We start from the raw sequence: 21,401 nt of genomic DNA on the forward strand, positions 1-21,401 counted from the left end.
GCTTTGTGTAAGCTTCTTATAGCTTTGGAGTTAAATCCCCACATCTCCATCATCTTTCTAGACTTCGTGCGCTTACAGAGTTGGAGGGTCCACTTCAGACCCACCAATCTGAGCTCCATGACCTTCGTGACCTTCAGGAAGAACAAGGAGGAGGAGAAAATCTCTATGGAGAACTGGAGGCTCAGTGGAAGGAGACACAGAAGGCATTTTCTGACAGGTGGGTGAGGCAGAGAGCAAAACTGAGATACGTTCATCAACAAAGTTCTACTCTAGTTTTATTTAGAATTGATGTGCTTCAGTTACTCAGTTCTGATTGGTTCTCTAATGACTGCGGGAAAAATCTTCTACGCAAGCTTTCTGTGTTCCTGCTGTGAATCCATATCGACTCTTTCACGTTCCTGGTCTGGCAGGAAGAAACAGTGCAACATCTTACTGGATCTGCTGAAGAAGTTCCAGAGCTGCCGCGGTCACCTGAGCAGCACCATGCAGACGGCAGAGCAGGCGGTCAACGAACAGGCCTCTTACATGGGCAAGGACTACTTACAGAGGAGCATAACCAAGGTGCTCACCAGAGACGCTCACACGTGTACACGCAACGCAACGTTGGCTCCATAGATCTGTGCTCGTCTGTTCAGGTCTCTGATATTAAGGAGGGACTCTCTGGCCTTGGTGAAACAATCGAGGAGATGAGGAGTGTTTGCAGACAGCTTCAGTCTGAGCTGAAGAAGTCACCTGACTGCAGTGAGACCTCGTTCGAGGCTGAGGCTGATGCTCTCATGGACAACTGGCTGGATGTGAGCATTTTTGTAGGAAGCTTAAAGATTTGATGAGCGATTGTGTTATTCAAGCTGCTATTGTTCAATAAAAGATCCCATTCCAGGTTGATGTTGCTGGTTGAAGCGGTGTTGATGTTTGGCGTCCTTGCAGGTGACAGAGAAGACAGATGCCTACTTGGACAACCTTCGGGTGGGGCTGGAGCTGTGGGAAAAGCAGCTGAGTCTCGGGGGGGAGGTCGACAGCTGGGCGGGGGCCAAACTGGCCCTGTTTGCTGAGAGCCATCCTTTCCACAACCAGCAGAACGTCTCCGATATGAAGGTGAGATCTCTTTAAAAAACTTCAAACTTGTCTTGTTTGTTAATGTACTTTTTAATCTTTTTTTTTTGCCACTTTACAGGAAGAGATTTGCAAAAATGAGGAGAACATTGAACATTTCCACAAAAAGTCTGTGGAGATCCAGGAGATGCTGCAGAGCCGGGAGGCCCCGCTGGAGCTGCAGGTCAGGGCAGAGACGCTGCTACGGCCTGGATAGTGTCCAAGTGTCCAACATTTAGGTTCCTCTTGATATTCTAGGTGATGGAGGGTCAGCTGAGAAAAAGAATGCAGCAGGTGAAGGAGCTTTTCGACGACTGCGCGGATGTTTTCGAGGAGCTGATTGCCGTAAAGACTCATTTGGCTGAGAAGATTGAGGAGTGTCACTCAGCTGTGGAGAACATACAGAGTTCTCTCAATGAGGTTGATGGTTCAGAATCAAATGTTGAAGACCAGATACAGGTACGTGGTTCTGAAACTACACCCCCCTCTTTTCCATGGCACCAATTTACTAAAAGATACCCCCCAACTTTTATTTCACCCTCACCAGAATTTGTGTGACGAGCTCGAAGCTCAGGAGGAGCAGGCAGAGGCCGTGCTGAAGGAGGTGGGAATGGTTTCCAGCGTGGCCAGTCCACAAGTGATGGAAGCTCTGTCTGTAGACTGCAGACGTCTACGGGAGGCCATCTCCCACACCAAAGACTTGATCCATCTGAAGAGAGAGGAGAGGGACAAAGGCCTGATCCAGGTTCTCAAAGGTACACGCTCACATTGATTTCCTGGTTCAGGAGATGGTTGATGACATCATACGTGACAATAGCGCGGTTCTTGTCCAGATGGAAGGCAGTCCTTCGAGGGATGGTTCCAGGACCTGCAACTGTCCGTCAATGAGTGTTTTGAGAACCCGGAAAGCAAAACGGACGTGGAAGTGTACCTGCAGAGGCTGGCTGTAAGTGAACGTCAAAGTTCAGGTTCACAGACTTGGACACAAGCTCCTCGGCAGAAAGAATCGGATTCTGTGGCCATCTTGGTTGAGGGTGGTGAGCAGCTCCAACTGTCTCGTGTCGCTCAGGCGTTCCTGAAATCGAAGGACGCCGACAGACGCCTGGATCACCTCAAAGATCAGTTACAGCGAGGAGGCAAGCAGATCCCCCCCGAGCAGCAAACGGAGGTCACCGAGTGGCTCAGGGAGCAGCGAGGGGAGGTGTCCACTTTCAGAAGCCATTGCCACAACAGGCAGCAACAAATGGAGTCGCTGTTGAGCGAGCTCAGCAGGTACCACTGAGCAGAGTCCCGGCGAGACGGAGAAGATCCCGATCATCTGTCAGACCAAATTATCTTGGTTTGATTTGTTTCTTCTTCATAGTTTGCAGAAGCAGCATGACAGCTTTCGCGATTGGCTGCAGACCAAAGAAAAACAGTCAGTGGAGTTGGACAAAGTCGGCGTTCTTCTGAAGGACCTCCAGGAGGAGAGGTGACGTTTGCCTTTAATGCCTTTAGATCTGGTCGATATTAACAGGGAAACATCAACTCACGTTAAAACATCACATATTGTAGAATTCAGTTGAAAGCACAATTCTATCTTATTTTATCTGCTGCTGAGATAAATAATTACATGGTCAGAGAGCAGCAAGAAACTCGTTGTGGATGATGAAGCGCCACAGTTTGTTTGCTTAAATGTGAAATTCATAGTAATAATAATAAAGTAATCGAGGATTTTACAATTTTCCCTCCATATGCGACAGTGGTCGAGCAGAGGATCTCGGTGAGCTCTTAGGATCTGTGCGCAGACAAGGAGTCAGAGCGGAAGGCCTTCTGAAGGACTCTGATAACCTGATTCAGCGATATCGAAACCTGAGCGTCAGGCTCGAGGAGCGCGCAGAGGCCCAAAACGTCCTGCAGGGGGAGTGTGACATGTTTAAGAGCCAGGCCGAGAGCACCAGAACCTGGATCACTGAGCTCCTGAAACCCCTCAGTGACCCAGACCACCAGCCAGAAGAGATGATCTACAAAGCACAGGTCAGTGATGGAGAGTTCAATCAACACTTTAACAGAGGTTTTCTTCTTAGATCTTAGAATAACACGAGGAGTCTGACTTCACAATTCTAATAAATGCTTTTGAATTATTTCCAACAAGACCGTCCTGAGCTCCAAGCAGGAGGGAGACTATAAAATGGATGACCTGAGGAGACAAGGTGAGCATCTGTGTGAGCAGGAGACCCTGGAGACAGTCCAGAAGCAGAAGATCCAGCAGTCTGTTGGAGTGGTGGAGGAGCAGTGGAGGAACCTCCTGCAGACAGCTGAAGAGGTTCTGAATAAAGCCCAAACCGAAGCTGACACTCAGCAACAGGTTGATAGTTTTAAGAGCCAAATTGAAGATGTGCAGATGTGGATCAGGGATCAGAAGAAGAAACTCATGTCGACCAGCAGCCACATGCCGTTTGATGAACGGATCCAGATTGTTAAGGTGAAGTAAAAACTCAGGCTGATGCTCCTCTGAGGGTTCCAAGTGGAACATTTCATGCAAAAGTGATACGATTTCATGACAATAGTCTCTTGTTCTTCAGGCTGTTCTGAGCAACAGAGCTAAAGGAGAGTCGATGGTGACGGGTCTGAAGAGTCGATGCGATGCTCTGCAGCTCCAGGAGAGCGTGAGAGCAGAGCTGCAGAGGCTGGTTGGTGATGCGGAGCAGCAGTGGAGGACGGCGCTGCAGACGGCCGGACAGGCGGAGCTCCGGACTCTGTCGGAGGACTTTGATGCTCAGAGTCAAAACACGCAGTCGTGGATCAGAGAGAAACAGCAGCAGCTGCAGACTGTTGGAGCTCAAACGCCCCCCGAGGAGAGAAGCATCGCAGCTCAGGTCTGACCTGATCCCCCTTCTCGCTACGCCCGAGGTTTTAAGCATCTAAAGTTGGAATCATATGTTCGTATTTGGTCTGCAGACCATCCTGATCTCAAAACCTGACGGCGACTGTCAGGTGAACAACCTCAGGAGGCGCAGCCAGACTCTGTTCGACCACACGGATGCAGACGAGGGACGGAAACTTCACGCTCAGAAGCTGGTCCGAGATGCCGAGGAGACGTGGCGGACTGTCCTGATGGCGGCCAAACACGTGGAGGCCGCTGCCTCCGCTGAGATCACCCAGAGAACCGAGCAGAAACAGCTGGAGGTTGTTCGATTATGACGGCTATTTTATTAACAAATGCCGAAATATAGAAATGAAAGAAGGGTTCAGTATATTCAAGGGTTTTTTTCCCTCATTGTAGCTGAGCGAACTTGACGTCCATCTTGAAGACGTTAATAACTGGCTGTCAGATCAAAAACAACAAGTCGACCTGTTGAGCAGTCAAACTCGATCCGAGGACGTCATGAACTCGGCTCAGGTGCCTCATCGACACATTAAACCTCAGCAGCTATACGTCAACTCCTGCACATTTTAAAGGGTTTTGCATCTCTCTCACCAGACCATAATGAGCTGTAAAGCTGAAGGAGATGCCAAACTCCAGGAGCTGAAGAGGCGAGTCCAGAGTGCGAGCAACCTGGACATCGAGGAACCCAAAAAACAAGAACTCCAGCAACAGCTAAGGAGAGCTGAGGAGCAATGGATGAGCGTCGTCCAAACCACGAAACAAAACCTGGATCAAGCTGAGAAGCAGCGCACGCTAAACGTCCAGCTGAGTGATTTTAGGGCCCTGAGTGAAACCACCAGAACCTGGCTGGAGGACAAACAGCAGAGCCTGGAAACTCTGGCCTCCCAGGCGGATCCAGAAACGGCGATAAATGACACGCAGGTCAGTCCGAGGAGACAAGGCATCCGCTTCACTTTTTAGCTTAGCTCCTCTTTTAAATGGTCAGATTTCATTTGGAAATGACGAAATAAACGTGTTTCAGCTGAGACTGAGATATTTCTGTCCTCAGGCCGTCCTGAGCTGTAAACCCGATGGAGACTCCAGGCTTTTAGAACTAAGGAGACACAGTAAGAGTCTGTTGGAGCAGCCAGATCTGGAGGAACATGTGAAGCAACAGGTCCACCACACAGTGCAGGATTCAGAGGAGCAGTGGAGGAGAGTTCTGCAGTCTGCTGAGGACAACATGAAGAAAGCAGAGGTCCAGTATTCACTGTCCAGAGAGCTGGAGGCCTTCAGGAACCAGGCAAAGAGCACCAGCTGCTGGGTTAAAGAGCTGCAGCAGGAGGCCGAGTCTAAAGGAAGTGGGACGCAGGGCAGCAAGGCACAAATAGAGGACAGGCTGAGCACAGCACAGGTTCGGCAGAAAATGAGCTTTATTCTTCCAAGAAATACTTTTTTTTGTAATTATCATTTAATGAGAAAGTGGTTGTTTCTTCAGGCTGTCTTGAGCCGCAGGTCCAGCGGCGAAGCCCAAGTCACGGATCTGAGGAGACGAGCCGAGAGTCTGTGTGGGAACAGTAGTCTGGATGGAGACAGGAAGCTGGAGGTTGAGCAGACAGCCAGAGATGCAGAGGAGCGGTGGAGGCTGCTGCTGGAGGCTGCAGAGGACGCACACAGGTGCTGCCATCATCTCTCACATCACAGCTGCTCACGATCTGGCTCTTACCCCATCTTATCGTTCCTCGTTACCCTTAAGGCAGCTGACGGCCGTCGCGGACCTCATACAGTCGTGTCAGACTCAGCGGGTTCAGGCCGAGGGCCGTCTGTCCGAGATCAAGCATCAGGTGTCCAGCGTCCCGCGTCTCTTCCCCTGGCCCGGTCTGGGAGAGCGGAGGCAGGCTTTGGAACAGGCCCAGATGCTCCTGGACAGGACGGCAGCTATGTCGCCTGTCCTGTCGGATGTCAGGAAACAGGTGGGATACCTGACACAGGTGGGATCCTCTGCACAGTGTCTTATATTAAACACAGTGTTTTCTCTAAGACTGCAGAGCTGTTTGAGATCACCCAGGACCAGAGCTGTACTGATCCGTCCTGGGCGGACAAGGAGGAGTCGATCCCTGCTCTGCTGAGAGAGCTGACTGTGAGATCTCCATCGAATCACTTCAATATGGGTTTTAACTTCAATGTTTTAACACCTTTAGTGTCATTTCATCTGTATGTGGAGGGGGTGTTAGCATCGATCTGTCACAGCAAAAACAAAGCAGTAAACACACTAATTGAAATTAATCGTGTGGGTGGAGTCGGTGTCAGAGTTCAGTTTAAATGGGTCTGTTTTTTCAGGACGTGGTGGCTGAGCTGGATCAGGGAATCCTGGCGGAGCGGCAGTGCACTCAGCTGGTGGAGCAGCACGAAGCTGCTCAGGACTGGCTGAGAGATCAAGTCAAGAGTCTGACGGCTCCTCCAGAGGACAGAGAGGGTCTGCACAGTGCTGTCAACACACTGAAGGTCAGCAAAGGGTGAAATCACTGCCGTTAGCCTGCTGTTAATGTCAGCGACACCAAACCTGGTCGCTGCCCTCCAGCCTGCTGTCCTTAAGCATAACGTTGAGCACGTTTGGTTTTTCAAACTAAATGTGTTAGTTACAGTAGGGCAGAGTGTGGATGCTGGTTATGTCTAATCTAATCTTATAATGAGGGACCTGGTTCTGTTACACAGGATGGATGCGTATATCAGCACCTCTGCTGGCTCCACTGGCTCTGACCATCTCTTCCTCCTTCTTCCAGGCTTTGCTCCTCACTGTGGACCGGGAGCAGAGGGAGATGACGGAACTGGACTTGGCCCGGGATAGTTTGATGAACCTCTGCAGTCCCGGAGGTCGAGATGCTTTGGCCCTGGCGGTCGGTCACCTCCACCATCTGTGCGACGCCTCCGAGCAGGAGTTGAGGGAGCGCCTAACGGCCTGTGAGGCGGCGCTGGCTGAGCTGGACCAGCTGACCAGGAGGAGCCAGGGACTGAAGGAGCGAGCAGCAGCAATCCAGTGGGAGCTCCGCTCTCTGGATCAGGCGCTTGGTTCCAGCGAAGCTCAGAACAACGTCGACAGTCTGCAGCAGCGCTGGAACAGCCTCCAGGTGACTTCAGTCCTGCTGTCACCAAATATCGGGTAGAAGATGAGTCACGCGTCGCCTGTGTGTGACGATGGCTAACGTGAGGTCGTTTTCCTCTCAGAACTGTCAGAAATCACTGGGAGATCTGGGGGTCAAAGTTCAGGATCTTCACCAGGAAGTGCAGGATTTTCTGGGGAGTGATGAGCTGCCGACAGACATCAGCACGCTGGTCGATGCTCTGTGCCAACAACACGACAGGTGGATTTTGCCTTCCTCCATAAAACCTCAGAATCAGTGCACAGAGACAGAAAGAAAAGACACGAGAGATGATGAAAGTCTGCTTTAATTAACTTTGACATCTTTAACCCTCTTAAAGAAGCCGGCCGTAAACACACAAGCATATTTATGGGCTGTATCTTTGCCTTTGAATTAAGAATATTCTGCACCACTGTTGTCAGTGATGTGAGTATTTGAAATGAACCCGGTTCCCTAAAGTTTGCTGACTTATTAGGGCCATCTTATGATACTTTAAATGCATTTCTTATGTCCGGCTCCTAAATCTAAAGCTTGTGACATTTTTTCATATTTGTATTTATTTTTTGACTCCAGATGTGGAACATTAAGCTGCTTGCTTTAAAGATTCTCAGCTGGATGTCATCTGTTTCGATTCTACTTTCAATTATTCATAAATGCCAAACATACGCCCGAGTGGTTCATTCTGCTCTTGACCAGAACACAGAAACTCTCCGGCTTTATAAACAGAACCACAGAGAGGGTTGCTTCAGGTTGGCTGCCTAATTTCAGAGCCTGAATCCTGAACTACTTCATATTTAGCTTGTTCCCTGAGAGACTACAATGTGTGTGTTGTGTTCTGAACATCATCTCATGACCCAGTGATACGTGCAGATGTGACATGTTTTTAACTTGTTTCTAGTCTGAAGTCCAGGCTGAGGGAGAATCAGGATACCTGTTCTGCTGACAGCGCTCGCTGTCTGACGGAGCATCTTCACGCCCTGCAGGAGTGGAGTCGCAGCAGACCAGCACGCTCCACTTCTTCTCTGCAGGTTCGTCAATGCTTTCAAATGCAGCACATTTTTGACTGGGATACAGCCAATAGGAGGAATCTAGCTGCCTGTAGTCGCTGGAGGTTTGACTGCATTGTCCCTTCTGTTAGATGAGTTTGGAAGCAGGTGAAAAGGTCCAGGCCAGTCTGCAGGAGGGGCTCTCACATCAACAGTTTTTAAAAGAGACTTTGACCTCAGCATTGTTGGAGAAACTGGAGAAGAATGCCTCTGACGCCCTCCGAGAAGCAGAAACTCATAGAACTTCCCTCAAAGAGAGCCTAAAGGTATTTTATATTGATGACTCTTTGTTAAATACCTTGAAGTTGTCAAGTAACTTTGTTTCTCTTTAATTCAAGGAGCTTGAGGAGAGCAGTGAAGATGTTGCTCAGGATGATGCAGAGCAGACGTCACGAAAAAAGTCAAATGAGAAAACAGAGGAAGAGAAGAAAGTTCCCTCAACAGAAGAATCTGCATCATTTAAAGATGATGTTTCAGCCAACCTGCAGCATAAAGATACTCATCGTTTAGCACCTGTAACAGAAGATACACTGATGAAGGTAGACCTCAGTCCTGAGGCTTTACCATCAGAAGATACACTGATGATGAAGGTAGACCTCAGTCCTGAGGCTTTACCATCAGAAGATACGTGGAAGATGATGAGTTCTGAGGCTTTACCATCAGAAGATACATTGAAGATGAAGGTAGACCTCAGTTCTGAGGCTCTACCATCAGAAGATACACTGAAGATGATGAGTTCTGAGGCTTTACCATCAGAAGATACACTGATGATGAAGGTAGACCTCAGTTCTGAGGCTCTACCATCAGAAGATACACTGAAGATGATGAGTTCTGAGGCTCTACCATCAGAAGATACACTGAAGATGATGAGTTCTGAGGCTCTACCATCAGAAGATACACTGAAGATGATGAGTTCCGAGGCTTTACCATCAGAAGATACACTGATGATGAAGGTAGACCTCAGTTCTGAGGCTCTACCATCAGAAGATACACTGAAGATGATGAGTTCTGAGGCTCTACCATCGGAAGATACACTGATGATGAAGGTAGACCTCAGTCCTGAGGCTCTACCATCAGAAGATACACTGAAGATGATGAGTTCTGAGGCTCTACCATCAGAAGATAAACTGATGATGAAGGTAGACCTCAGTTCTGAGGCTCTACCATCAGAAGATACACTGAAGATGATGAGTTCTGAGGCTCTACCATCAGAAGATACACTGATGATGAAGGTAGACCTCAGTCCTGAGGCTCTACCATCAGAAGATACACTGAAGATGATGAGTTCTGAGGCTTTACCATCAGAAGATACACTGAAGATGATGAGTTCTGAGGCTTTACCATCAGAAGATACACTGATGATGAGGTAGACCTCAGTTCTGAGGCTCTACCATCAGAAGATACACTGAAGATGATGAGTTCTGAGGCTTTACCATCAGAAGATACACTGATGATGAAGGTAGACCTCAGTTCTGGTCTTGCTGAGGACCAAGAGAAATCTACATCCTCAATGTTTTCCGTAGAGCCGATCAAAGCTGCCGTTGGGGAAGACAGTGAGTCTTTGAAACCTCTTGGGAGTCAGGATGAGCAGCAGGCAGCTGTGAGTTTGATGGAGAAAACTGAAAGTGTTGAAACAAAGCTCATCCCGACCAGGAGAAAGTCAAAGAACTCCGGACCTAACGAATCTTTGCAGAAGCTTCAGTCAGAAGAGAACAGTGAACGTGATGGTCTGAGATGTTCTTCAGCTGTAACTGAACCAACTGCTGACAATCGGCCTCCTCCCCGTAAGAGAAGTGCTGTGGACTTAAAGCTTTCCTCCGAATCTGCTTCCCAAGAAGAGACGGAGAGCGAGCGAGAGCCTGGAGCCCAGACGTCTCCACTCAGAGCTCTGAAAACGGAAACTGTTGCTGAAGAAGCAAAGGAAACGCCAGCCACCATCCAAGATGTTTCTGATGCATCAACTGAGGTTGTCAAAACAGCTGATCCTGAAATACCAAAGAGGAAGAAGTCAAAGAGTTTTGAGGTCTCCACTGTTTCAGAATCAGTGGCTCCACTAGGGGGAGTCACTGATTCACTGTGTGAAGCACCAGCAGAGCTTGAGAATGTCCATGCTCAGGAGGAAAGTGCTGGTGAACAAAATAAGCCTCTACCACCCAAGAGAAAATCAAAAAGTACAGATCTTCCTCTTAAATCTGTGGAGCATCAGACCAAAGAAGATCCTGAAGTCCAACGCTTGACTCCCAGTGGAACTCTTGTTGAAGAAACTAAACTTGTACCAACCAGAAGAAGGTCAAAGAATGGTCAAGTTTCCATAATTTCAGAGACAGTTCCACATCTTGGTCCAGATAATGTGGAGCCTCAACCCAGTAAGAAAGAAGTTAATAGCCAAAACTCTTCAAATACAGGTTTGGCTGTTACTGCTGCTCTTGTAGAAGAAAATAAAGCAAAGCTTTCTCCAACCCAAAGAAAATCAAAAGGTCCAAAACACCCTCCAGAACCTGCTACCAAGGGCAATGGGAAGGCCATCAAAGAAGCTGGCAGACAGCAGTCATTGGAGAAGACTGAAGGGAAGCTCACCCCTCTCAGGAGGAGGTCAAAGGCCTCCTTACCTGTCATTGAGTCGGAGTCCAAGGACGCTGGCAAAGAAAGTAAAAGTAGGAGTATCTCTTCGGCTACACAAGGCTCCACTCTGACGTCTGAGACTACAGTTTTGGCAGAGAGTAAGCTCTTGACAACTGCTAGAAAGTCACAAAGTCCAAAGATTTCTCCAAACCCTTCTCAAAAAGATGACGCAAAGGCTTCAGAAAAGCAAGGAAAAGTAGGTCAGGTGAGTGAAACGCCCTCGGGCGAAGAAACTCAGGTCGCACCCACGAGGAAGTCAAAAGAAAGTGTTAAAAGTCAGAAATCTACCGAACAAAATGAAACAGTTGAGAAGGGTAAGCTTTCACCAGTCAAGAGGAAGCCCAAAGGTCTAAAACCTTCCAAAGAGTTTCCAACAAGAGATGTGGCAAAGCCCGACGCCCAGTACCAGTCCTCTAGTCCAAAGACGGCTCCAGACAAAGCTAAAAGTACTTTTTTGGAAAAAGGAAAGCTGTCTCCAACCAAAAGAAAATCAAAGGCTGGTAAAGCTTCCAAGGAGCTCAGCAGCACAGAGCTTCCAAAGACAAAAGAAGCTCCAGATGAGGTCAGAGAACCTTCCAACATTTCTGAATCTGCTGATGAAGAAATGCTGAAACTTTCTCCAACAGAAAGAGAATCAAAAGAACTGAAAGTTTCCTCACAGTCTCCTGATGAGTGGGTCCAGAACCCCGAAGAATCTTACATTCAAGCTCTGTCTTCAGCTTCAGATGTTCATAAAACAGCAGCTGAAAATACCATTGAGGAAAATAGTGGAATTTCACCAGATAAAGACTTAACAGGGGGTCTGAAAGAGTCTTCTGATCTTTCTGAACCAGAGGTGACAAACACCACTGAAGAGTCAGATGCTGAGAAGAAACTTTCCTCTCCAGAGGACATGACACCAGATAATACCAGCCCAGAGGTTCCTGACAGAGGATCGATGCAAACCAAAGAAGAGCTTGATGCTGAGAAGCCACAGTCACCTGTAGAGGTCCCAACTGAAGTCACTGACATTAAACCACGCTCAGAAGATTGGAAACCTACTTCAGAGCTCTCTGACCAAGAATCAAAGCTAGGAGAGACTCAGATGGTGAGAAGTCATCTTCAACCGCAGAAGAGGACGAGTCTGATGGTCACGATATTTCTTCAGTTGGAACAGAAAAGGAACCAACGTTGGAGCACGAAACAGAACTTGTTCAGAAAAAAGTGGAGGGCGTAGCGAGCGAGATGGAGCTAAAGGCTGACAACGTTTATGGTGTTTCATGGGTCACAGAGGCTCCAGAACCACCTTCAGAAGTTTCTGCCAATGAGCTGACAGGAAAGATAGAAGCACGTTCTGCAGGTGTGCTGAGAGAATCTACTGAGATCAGTGTTCTGTCAGTATCAAAGCTGCCTGGAGAAACACCAGAAACCACTGATGGTGGAAAGGGAATGAGCTCATCCACCCAAAAACAGTCTCCAGAAGCTGTCATCCAGGTGACGCAGCCTGAAGAAAGGTCTGACCGTGACACGCCAGGACAGGTGGACACAGGTGAACACGTGCAACTCACTGAAGATACCGTTACAATTGAAGCTACAGGCGCAACACAGCCAAAGGAAGGGGAGGAGGTTCCTGCCCCAGAAACATCGGCGCCAGTACAAAGAAACTCAGACGGGACTCCTGCAGCACCAGAACGTGTGGAGTCACTCACGCAAACTGTATCTGAAGGTCCACCGTCTGAGGTAGAGGTGAGCACAAACACTGTGGAGGATCAAAACAGGATTCCGTCAATGGAAAACGACTTGTCTCGTCTCTCGAATGAGCCCACGTACGCTCCAAGTCTGTCCGAGTACATAGACACCTTATGGAAGGACACGGATGAAACTGAGAAGAGATATATGGTTCTTGATCTCCCTGAGGTGTCCTTCAGCCAAACATCTGACCGAGCACCAGATCACCAAGAGACCGTTGTTGAACGCTTGTCTGAGCAGGACACCAAGAACCTGAATGAAACACAGCTAGAAACAGAAGCATCTGCTGCTGAAGAGGAGATGGAGAAGGACACAGTTGAAGCTCAACACGGAGGCTCTCAGGAGGTCTTAGCCCAAACATCTCTCCTTTCTGAAGAAGCCCATCCAACTGAGGACATGGTAGAATCATCTGGAGATGTGGGGACTCTAAAACAGATTCTGACTCAAATCCCCACAAAAGAAGTAGTAAAGGAAGAGACACCTGACACGTTGGACACCATGGATGTCTGGACCAAACAAATCCACTTGGATCCTGAGGTCCGTATCCTACATTTAGATACAGCAGCAGACCTGGAGGAGAGGAACACAACAGAGACAGGAGAACGTGCTGATGTTTGTATCCAGAGGGAAGAAGCCCCAGAAGGTGAAATGATCATCACAGCTGACGTAGCATTGCAAGAACCTTCAGCTGAGAAACCTGATGTGATACTAAAGGAAAGCAGTGTGGACGTTCCAGGCGGCTCTGCTGAATCCATCACTCCTTCTGAATTCATAGAAATAAGCATCTATGAAACAAGTCCAATAGAAACAAGCAGAGAGCCTTTAGAAGGCTCACAGATCTGCCCTGCACCAGTCCAGGAGCAGCAAGTCAGAGAAGAGCCTGAGGTCCAGGATGAAAACTATGTAAAGATGGAGAAGATTGAAAAGGGCTCTGAAGTGCACATTTTCCAGCAAGATACTCAGATCGGCGTCGAGGAGGAAATCATGTCTGTTAAAATCACCAAAGAACCAGCACTTGATCTAAATCTAAGTGTTCAGTGTGGAAAAGACTTGGTCTCAGACGATGTTCTTCCTGAAATGGACACAGTGGAACTGACCGTACTCGGTGTGGGCGCCGAGGAACAGGATCTTCAGGAACAAGCTCCAGTTCAAGGTGGTGAGCAAGTCTCAGGAATTGAAAGAACTACAGCCGATCTGCTGGCTACAGGAGAGACGACCGGAGAGGAAGCCCAACAGATGAAAGGACCTGAACAGAAGCAGCTAATCTCAAGCCAAAATTTGACCTATTTAGAATTTGAGCAAGAAGCACACACAGAGGTGAAAGAAGAGGCGGTGAGTGATGCGAAAGTGTCACCAAGGGATGTTCACGATGCAGCCGATAGTCTGGCTGGAGTGGAGCCAAAGGAGGAGTCAAGTATCAGTTTAGAAACCGTTAACGAAGGAAAAGGTGTGACGACCAATGAAGTCCAGTCAGAGGGCACCATAGTGATGGGAGGGGCCTCAGAAAGCTCCGCCCTCCCCGTCCCAGCTGATCAAAAGGCGAAAGAAAGCGATCAAGACGCGAACAAGAACATTCCAGGCCCCAAAATGGACACGATGGAGATAGAAGTAGTAAGTCTCGCGCTCCCGATGGTGAAAACCACCAGCACTCTGGAGGAGATGGCGAGCGTGGCGTCACCACAGGTAAAACATAACTAAAGATTTAAGGCTGGAGACATTAGCTGAAATGTTCTGCTCTACTTCGAGTGTTCACGTGTCTCAAATCTTTGTAGGAGGTGGAATCATCTTCAGAGGTTATCTGCGCTGAGCAAATCTGGACTGAAGGAACACCATCTCTGCAAACTCACGATGAAGCAGGCAAAGATGCCGTTGAGACGGACACGCAACCCACCGTGTTCAGGAGCTTCAGGGAAGTCCAGGAGCTCTGGGGGACAGAACCCCACAGCCAGCTCCTTCAGGTATCAGTCACCTTCAGGCAGAAAGGCCTCCAGTCAACGTTTAGAAATTTGTGCCCTGATGGCTGTCATGTCTTCAGGGTATGCAACAGGAGGATGGTCCAGAGGCTCTGATGACCACCTCCAGTGATCTGGAGAACTGTCGAAACAGGCTGGTGTCTAAAGTTCTGAGCTGTAAGAACCACCCAATCAGGCTTGAAGTGACAGCGATGGCTCAGCAGCTCCAGGAGGCTCAGGTGGGCCTCGGAACAGGGAAGTGTTTGAGATGAACGAGAGCAAGTGTGTGATATGTTTGTTATCTTCAGGAGTGTCGAGACGCCGCGCAGTCGCGGCTCACGGGGCTCTCTGAGGCCAGAGCTGCTGATGCTGACGGCAGCGATGATCTGGATCTTATGGAGGACAAATGGAGCGCTGCTCTTCAGGATGCTGCTGCCGTCATCCAGCAGAAGGAGGCGGAGCTACAGCTGGTCGCAGACTACAGCCAACAGAGCCAATCAGCCAAGACCACCCTGGAGAGCCTGAAGATGCAGCTGGGTGCTGCCCAAATGTGAGTGACGCTGTACTACATTTATTCAGGCTGTTGCAGCTACATATGTTCTGAGGTGTTTCCTCTCAGCTTAGGTTCTTATTTAAATATCATCCCCTTCAGGTCTCCAGAGGAGAGCAGTTCAGAGCAGAGAGAACGACTGTCCTCTTTAAAGAAGGAGACAGAGGAGAGCAGAGCATCACTTGAACAGATGGTTGTGGCCTTTGACACTTTGGCCCCCCACCTCAGCCAATCTGAGCGAATGACTGCACAGAATGAGATCAGAGATCTTCAAGAGAGCTGGAGCAGCCTGGAAAGAGACATAGATAGAACCTTGATTCAGACAGAACTCTACTCTGTGGAGACCAGCAACCTTCTGTCTTCAATCTCAAATCTTCAGACAAACCTGGAGACAATCTGCAAAGATGTTGAAGCCAAGTATCCTGATGCTCAGTGGAGCTGCAGGAAGGCAAAAGAGCTGTTGGTAGCAAATGCTGAGGTTAAAGCAGCCCAACAGCAGCATCTTCAGCTACAGCGACTGTCAGAGCCGCTGAGCTTAAACTCATGCTGGGAGAAGGAACTGACAGAGGTTCAGCAGGGACTTCAGAAGGTCAGAGACCAACTTGCCCACACAGAGGGGCTGGTGACCTCGTGCATGCAGAGAAGCGGCAACCCCATCATGGAGAAAATGATGGTGGTGATGAAGGATGGCCTCTCATGGGCCAAGCAGACCGAGTGCATCATCGAGGGCAGACGGACGAAGGTGGCTCTCCTCCCAGAGGAGGTGCACCAGCAGCTCAGAGACCTGAAGAAGCTGCAGTTGGAGGTCATAGCCAAACAGGGACAGTTGCGCACTCTGGTTGAGGAGGTGACAGAACTTCTTCCAGAGCTGGACCAGGCTGAGGAGGTGCCTGTGGTGAACTCTACTCTGGAATTGCTTCAAGAACTTTCGAAATTGACCACTGAAAAGTTAACGAGCGCTGTCAGGCAGGTGGAGTCTGGGCTGCAGACCAGAGAAAAGCTGACGGAGCAAATTGCCGACCTGGATTCATGGGTCATGGCTCACCTGCTCAGAGAGGCCTCCAAGAGTGCAGATGAGGACCTCAGCCTTGCAGAGCTTGATCGGAGGTCTGGTCAGACCCAGGAGAACGTGGTTGAGGCTGAGAAACAACTAACTGTCTGTGAGGATCTCTTGATGAAGATAAATGACATTTCCTCAGAACTCAGCATCACGGAGAACAGTAAGCTACTTAAGAAGCTCACTAACCTCAAGGAGGACATCCAAGCCATCAGAAACTATGAGAGGGCCAACAAAAAGGACCTAAATGATCACACACAGGTTATTGCTTTGAGTAATGAAGGTCTGAACACGGTTGAAAAAAGCCTCATGCAGATGTTAGTAGATGTGGGCAGACATCGGTACCCCATAACAAAAGATTCCTTACAAGCTTTAGAACCACTTAAACACATGGTCCTGGAGCACAAGTCGCAAATTGATCTTCTGCAACCATGGGTTCCTCAGGAGAAGGTGAAAGAACTGTACTCAGTTGTTTCTGAACTTCTCAGTAAAATGGCTGCTCTGGAAAGGAATTCCAGAGATCATGAAACTTATCTGTCCATGAGGCAGTGTGTGGAGGACCTCAGGGAGAACATCCAGGAACAGGTCCATCAGACCAAAGGAGCCAGCATGGGTCAGGAGGAGCGATACAAGCTCTGTCAGACCCTCATCCTCAAGATTCCCCTAGTAAAGTCTCTTTCTGAGGAGACTCATTCCAAACTCCAGATGATCTCTGCCAGCCTTTACCCGTCACAGCTTAATGCAGAGCAACAGAGGCTGAAGCTCCACCAGGAGAGCCTGGAAACCTTGGAGGTAACTCTCCACAACAACCTAAGCATCATTGAGAGGGATGTTCTGGAAGACCTGGACCTTGATTCAGAGGAGAAGGCTACTCTGGCTTTCCTCCAGAGGACCCAGAAGGAGCTCCAGAGAACCCCAGTGTTGGAGCCAGATGAGGCTGCTGTTCAGAAGGAGTATCAGAAAATCATGACCTTGAAAGTGATGATCAAGTCCAGGATGAGAGTGGTGGAGTTTCTCCGGACAAGGAAGCGACCCAGACTGGAAGGGGAATTCCAGAATTTGAAGGACCTGAAGGATAAAGTCATCAGTGAATGTGACTCCAAAATGGCAAGTTTCTCTTCTCACTCTGGTTCTTTTTTCTTCGTCATTCTCAGTTAAACATATCGGAGAACATTTCGGACTTTTTTGTGTCAAAGAGATGCTTTTGGTCATCAGCAGGTTCAGTTACCTTCAAGAACTTTATGTGGTTGTTCTAGGTGATCGATTGTCTGTATGTTGCAGGTGAACATTTCTCAGGCCAGAGAACCTTTGAGAAGCTACACCTGCACCGTTAAACAGGCAGCGCAGTTCCTGAGGGACATCGAGTTGTCTCTGCAGCCCCCTCAGGGCCCAGCTGGACTCTGTTCTGAACGGATAGAGGAGACCCAACGGGCCGTGCACGCCCTGCAGCACCACTTCCAGACCCACGTGGAGCATCTCCAGGACCAGGTCATCGTGCATCCTTACCTCTCCCCCCAGAAGGTGCAGCAACTCCAGGAGACCATCCTGAGCCAGCTGCTGGTGCGAATGTCCACGCTCCAGGCAAAAGGTCACATTCAGCTGGAGCATCTCAGCAGGTAACAACAAAGTAATCAGGTCTTATTCTCTTTAACACTCATCATTTGATCATCTTGGCCAAACTGACAAAACCTTAACATAATAGAGGAAGGAGTAGCTTTTTATTTCCTGGACCTCAGCAGGCCATAAAAGCACGTTTCAATGGTTCAGGTGTGCAGAAAACAACAGGAAATACACCCAGTGTCATGAAGAAACCCTCCAGAGTGTGAAGGACATTGAGGAGAACCTCCTGCAGGTCACCAGGCAGAAGCTCGCCTCCCTGGCCGACTGCGTTGAGCAGCATGACCAGCTGACGGTACGTATGATCCCCGAGGGTGAGAGAAACCCTCAGCAGAGAACGTTAAGCTGTGTTTTTGTTTGTGCAGACCCTCGGTGAGGAGGTGGAGGCTCAGCTGAGGTGTCTGAAGGACCTGAAGGAGTGTTGCACCGAGCAGAGCTGTTACCGGCGCCGGGAGGCCACGCTCGCCGCTCTCTGGAGACGGTTGTCCAGGCTGCACCACTGCACGTGGAAACTGGCGACTCGGAGCGAAGACAGGATCACGGAATGGAGCGAGATCAGCGACACCGTACGATTATTGTTGCTATTTAATGACTGAAGAACTTGAAGTGTAATAACTAAACCATGTTGCTCTGCTCTCAGGTGGAGAAGGCCTCCGTTGTCCTGGAGCAGGTGGAGGCGGAGCTTCCTGATGGCGCCGGGGTAAAAGCCTCCAGTGAGGAGCTGCAGGATCTGCTGCAGTCCTGGGAGCAGTACCAGGACCGGCTGGACTGTGAACAGCGAGCGCTGTCGGCGCTGGAGCTGCGCACCGCCAGGCTCCTGGGTGTCCCCGCCCACCTGGAGCAGGCCCCTCCCACCCCGCTCTGTCAGAAGCTACAAATGATGCAGGCTCGATACAGCAGGTGAGACTCCGGAACGTTCTTCCCTCCCGTGGAGGCGCTGAAGCCGAGGCCTGAAGCCTGTTTGTGTGTTGACAGTGTGAAGAAGAGGAGCGGCGAGGGGCTGGAGGTGGCCAGAATGGAGCTGGAGGAGAGAGAGAAGGTCCGTGAGGAGCTCCATGGTGTCCAGCTGTGGCTGGAGGCTGCAGATGTTCTCCTGAATGAAATGGAGCAGGGTAGGAGCACTGAGGAGCTTCAGGTGAGACGATCCTCAACAGGGTCAAGTCACTTCCTGTTTGATGTTTCTGTTGAAATAACAACATTTACAGCTTTTGGAAGCCAATCAGGCATCGGTGTTTCCGACTGTAGCAGAGAGACTCTGGGAATATGAACGTGTGAATATGGACCTTTATTGTTCTTCTGAATCCACCAATCAGAGTCTGTGAATCTGAAACGTGAGCTCAGACTCGGAACTCGTCGTTCCTCCATCACACTCTCATTTTCCCTCCGCTCAGCAGACAAAGGGTCTGAAAGACCTGAACCCCCCCGGCCCCTCACACCTCCACACCACTCCTGCTTGTCACCCTCCTCTTGTTTTGTTCTGTGTTGTAAGTGGAGACTCTGCTGAAAGCCAAGACTCTCACACACCCACAGACACACACACACACACACACACACCACACACAGACACACACACACACACACACACACACACTGTCACATTTGGGAGGCCTATTATTGTCCTTTCCAAGCCACATCCCTAGTGTGAGCACACTTGTAACTTTATCCCCAAAGCCAGGAAAGTTTCCTAAAATAGGTTATTTACGGCCTTGTTTCCTTGTTATAGAGTCTTAGATATAAAATCTTTATTTTATTCCTCATCCTGCAGTAAAAGCATGAATCTCCTGCAGGAAGTGGTTCTTTCTTCAGTTATCTGATGAACAGAACTGAATATAGCAGCTTGTGCTCCTACAATAGTTATTTACAATAGAGTCAAAGAACTTTGAGACCAAAGTTGAAACTGAAGAGGAAACAAAGTCCTCTGGTTGTTTCAGGAAGTCCACCGTCAGCTGTGTACCCAGAAGGCTTTGCTCCAGGCCATGATGGACAGGATGAAGAGGAAGTACTCCGATGTCCAATTGCTGGTGCCAGTGGAGCTCCACGGGCTTCTGCAGGAGGTCCAGCAGTCGGTGCAGGAGCTGGAAGTTAAGGTGAGAACATCTGGATCCAAGGTTATCACGCAGAGGCTGGAGAAACAGGAGGACGCTCTTCTGTCTCAGGTGGTGGAGGCGGTGGACAGGAGTGGCCCCGCCTACAGGTTGGACGCCAAGTTGTCTGAGATCCAGACGGGTCTGAGGTCAGTTCGACAGAAACTTGAACAGAGAAGCTCCACTGTGGCCCAAGCAGAGGACACTCAGAAGGTAAAACACGCCAAGGCTTAAGCCCCGCCCCCTGCCCTTGATGGGCCATTGTCGGTCGGCTGATTACATCACTAATACCTGTTTACCTGTGGTGACGCGTCAGCGCGTTTGGGACGAGCTGGACACGTGGCACTCGTGCCTGGCACAGCTGGAGTCGGACGCTCAGGACCTGGAGAAGCCCGAGGACACCGTGACCATCACGGACAAACTCACGGAGGTCCAGCAGCTCCACTCGCAGCTCGCCAAGCAGGCGGAGCGAAGGACCGCCCTCATCGGGAAGGTCAGGACGGAGACCAAGGTTACACACCTGCTGCTCAGGTGGAGCAGTGAACACAGTGGTGTTGTGTCTCGGCTCAGGTCACCCCATGGCTCCAGGAACATCAGGAGATGATCAACAGCTCCGACAGCTGGATGTCCGAAGCGCAGTCCTGGCTCGCCGCGCCCTGCACCTACGCCGGCGCCAAATGCTTGAGCGGCCGCGTGCGCGCGCTGCAGGTGGGTTCGTAAGGACGCTCCACTTCCTCCCACTCTAGCCGAGTTCCTGCTTGTAAGGCTGCTACATTAGAGGGCTTCTGATTTTATACTCTGGTCAGATGTTCTAGTTTTATGGTGGTTAATCTCACCAAGATAAAAGCTTTAATTTTTTTATTTTAAAGGCTGCTGGTTTATTTATTCCATCACTAGCCACCAGGGGGCGAGCCAAACCCGTCGGCTTGAATTTGACGTCTTCCACGTTGACAAATCTTGATTAATCAGAGGTTCCCTGGTGTTTCAGAGGGTTCTGGACGACTCGGCACAGATCCGAACCGCTCTGCAGGGCTTCGCCTCGGTTCTGGAGGAAATGTCGCAGGTTTGTGACGTCACGGCGCTCCAGGAGCAGCTGCTCACGGCCGACCGCCGGGTGGCCGAAGTTCAAGAGCGCTTCACGGCTCCTCTGTCTCAGCTGCAGCACGCCGTCACCGTAAGCCCGGCCACCTTTGACCTTCAGCTCAATACCCGTATGACTGACGCGCCCATCGTTGTTCGTTTAGAAGGTGGAAAGCATCGAGAGAGAAGTGAGGCAGCTTGAGAAGGACGTGGCTGAGATCAAGAAAGTGCTGGTGTCCCCAGAGAGCTGCCCCAGCCTCCAGAAACAAAGATTCAAGGTAGAACCTTCCTGCCATCGCCGCCTTCACGGCTGGAGCCGCCTTCTGTGCTGATGTTCTGCCTGGACGTGTGTTTCAGATGGTGGAGCAGCGGGTCGGGTCCATGAGGGCCACTGTGGCTCAGATCCAGAGGTGCAAACCAGACCTGGGTCTTCCAGGGAACGCCGAGGAGACTCTGACAGTCTTTACTGTTGTCAACCAGCTCCAGATTCTCCTGCAGGACCTGGAGAAGGTCCGACCCTCAGTCCACCCATCAGTCCCAATAGTTTCGGTCTTTTTCTCGTTCTTTCTCAGAGCTTCTCAATTT

At 49.7% G+C, this 21,401-nt stretch overlaps 1 protein-coding gene across 1 annotated transcript in view; it reads left to right on the forward strand.

The window, feature by feature from the left end:
* Window positions 1-21,401, forward strand: part of syne2b (spectrin repeat containing, nuclear envelope 2b) — a 65,874-nt gene that overhangs the window by 17,844 nt on the left and 26,629 nt on the right. Inside the window, 43 exon segments of the mRNA XM_057011577.1 lie at window positions 62-217; window positions 411-561; window positions 636-794; window positions 928-1,095; window positions 1,175-1,276; window positions 1,351-1,551; window positions 1,640-1,847; window positions 1,926-2,038; window positions 2,162-2,364; window positions 2,456-2,563; window positions 2,835-3,108; window positions 3,227-3,556; window positions 3,657-3,950; window positions 4,033-4,260; window positions 4,358-4,474; window positions 4,556-4,882; window positions 5,010-5,354; window positions 5,439-5,617; window positions 5,697-5,913; window positions 5,982-6,080; window positions 6,281-6,445; window positions 6,724-7,068; window positions 7,166-7,302; window positions 7,979-8,108; window positions 8,219-8,392; window positions 8,465-9,492; window positions 11,804-14,159; window positions 14,249-14,434; window positions 14,512-14,667; window positions 14,737-14,978; window positions 15,081-17,142; window positions 17,317-17,651; window positions 17,803-17,947; window positions 18,018-18,218; window positions 18,293-18,552; window positions 18,628-18,787; window positions 19,584-19,739; window positions 19,809-19,949; window positions 20,053-20,229; window positions 20,307-20,444; window positions 20,725-20,910; window positions 20,981-21,094; window positions 21,174-21,326. Of these exon segments, the coding sequence (XP_056867557.1) occupies window positions 62-217; window positions 411-561; window positions 636-794; window positions 928-1,095; window positions 1,175-1,276; window positions 1,351-1,551; window positions 1,640-1,847; window positions 1,926-2,038; window positions 2,162-2,364; window positions 2,456-2,563; window positions 2,835-3,108; window positions 3,227-3,556; window positions 3,657-3,950; window positions 4,033-4,260; window positions 4,358-4,474; window positions 4,556-4,882; window positions 5,010-5,354; window positions 5,439-5,617; window positions 5,697-5,913; window positions 5,982-6,080; window positions 6,281-6,445; window positions 6,724-7,068; window positions 7,166-7,302; window positions 7,979-8,108; window positions 8,219-8,392; window positions 8,465-9,492; window positions 11,804-14,159; window positions 14,249-14,434; window positions 14,512-14,667; window positions 14,737-14,978; window positions 15,081-17,142; window positions 17,317-17,651; window positions 17,803-17,947; window positions 18,018-18,218; window positions 18,293-18,552; window positions 18,628-18,787; window positions 19,584-19,739; window positions 19,809-19,949; window positions 20,053-20,229; window positions 20,307-20,444; window positions 20,725-20,910; window positions 20,981-21,094; window positions 21,174-21,326 (13,126 nt within the window).

Source organism: Takifugu flavidus, chromosome 16, assembly GCF_003711565.1.
Source record: "Takifugu flavidus isolate HTHZ2018 chromosome 16, ASM371156v2, whole genome shotgun sequence".
In the NCBI taxonomy this organism is placed as follows: Eukaryota; Metazoa; Chordata; class Actinopteri; order Tetraodontiformes; family Tetraodontidae; genus Takifugu; species Takifugu flavidus.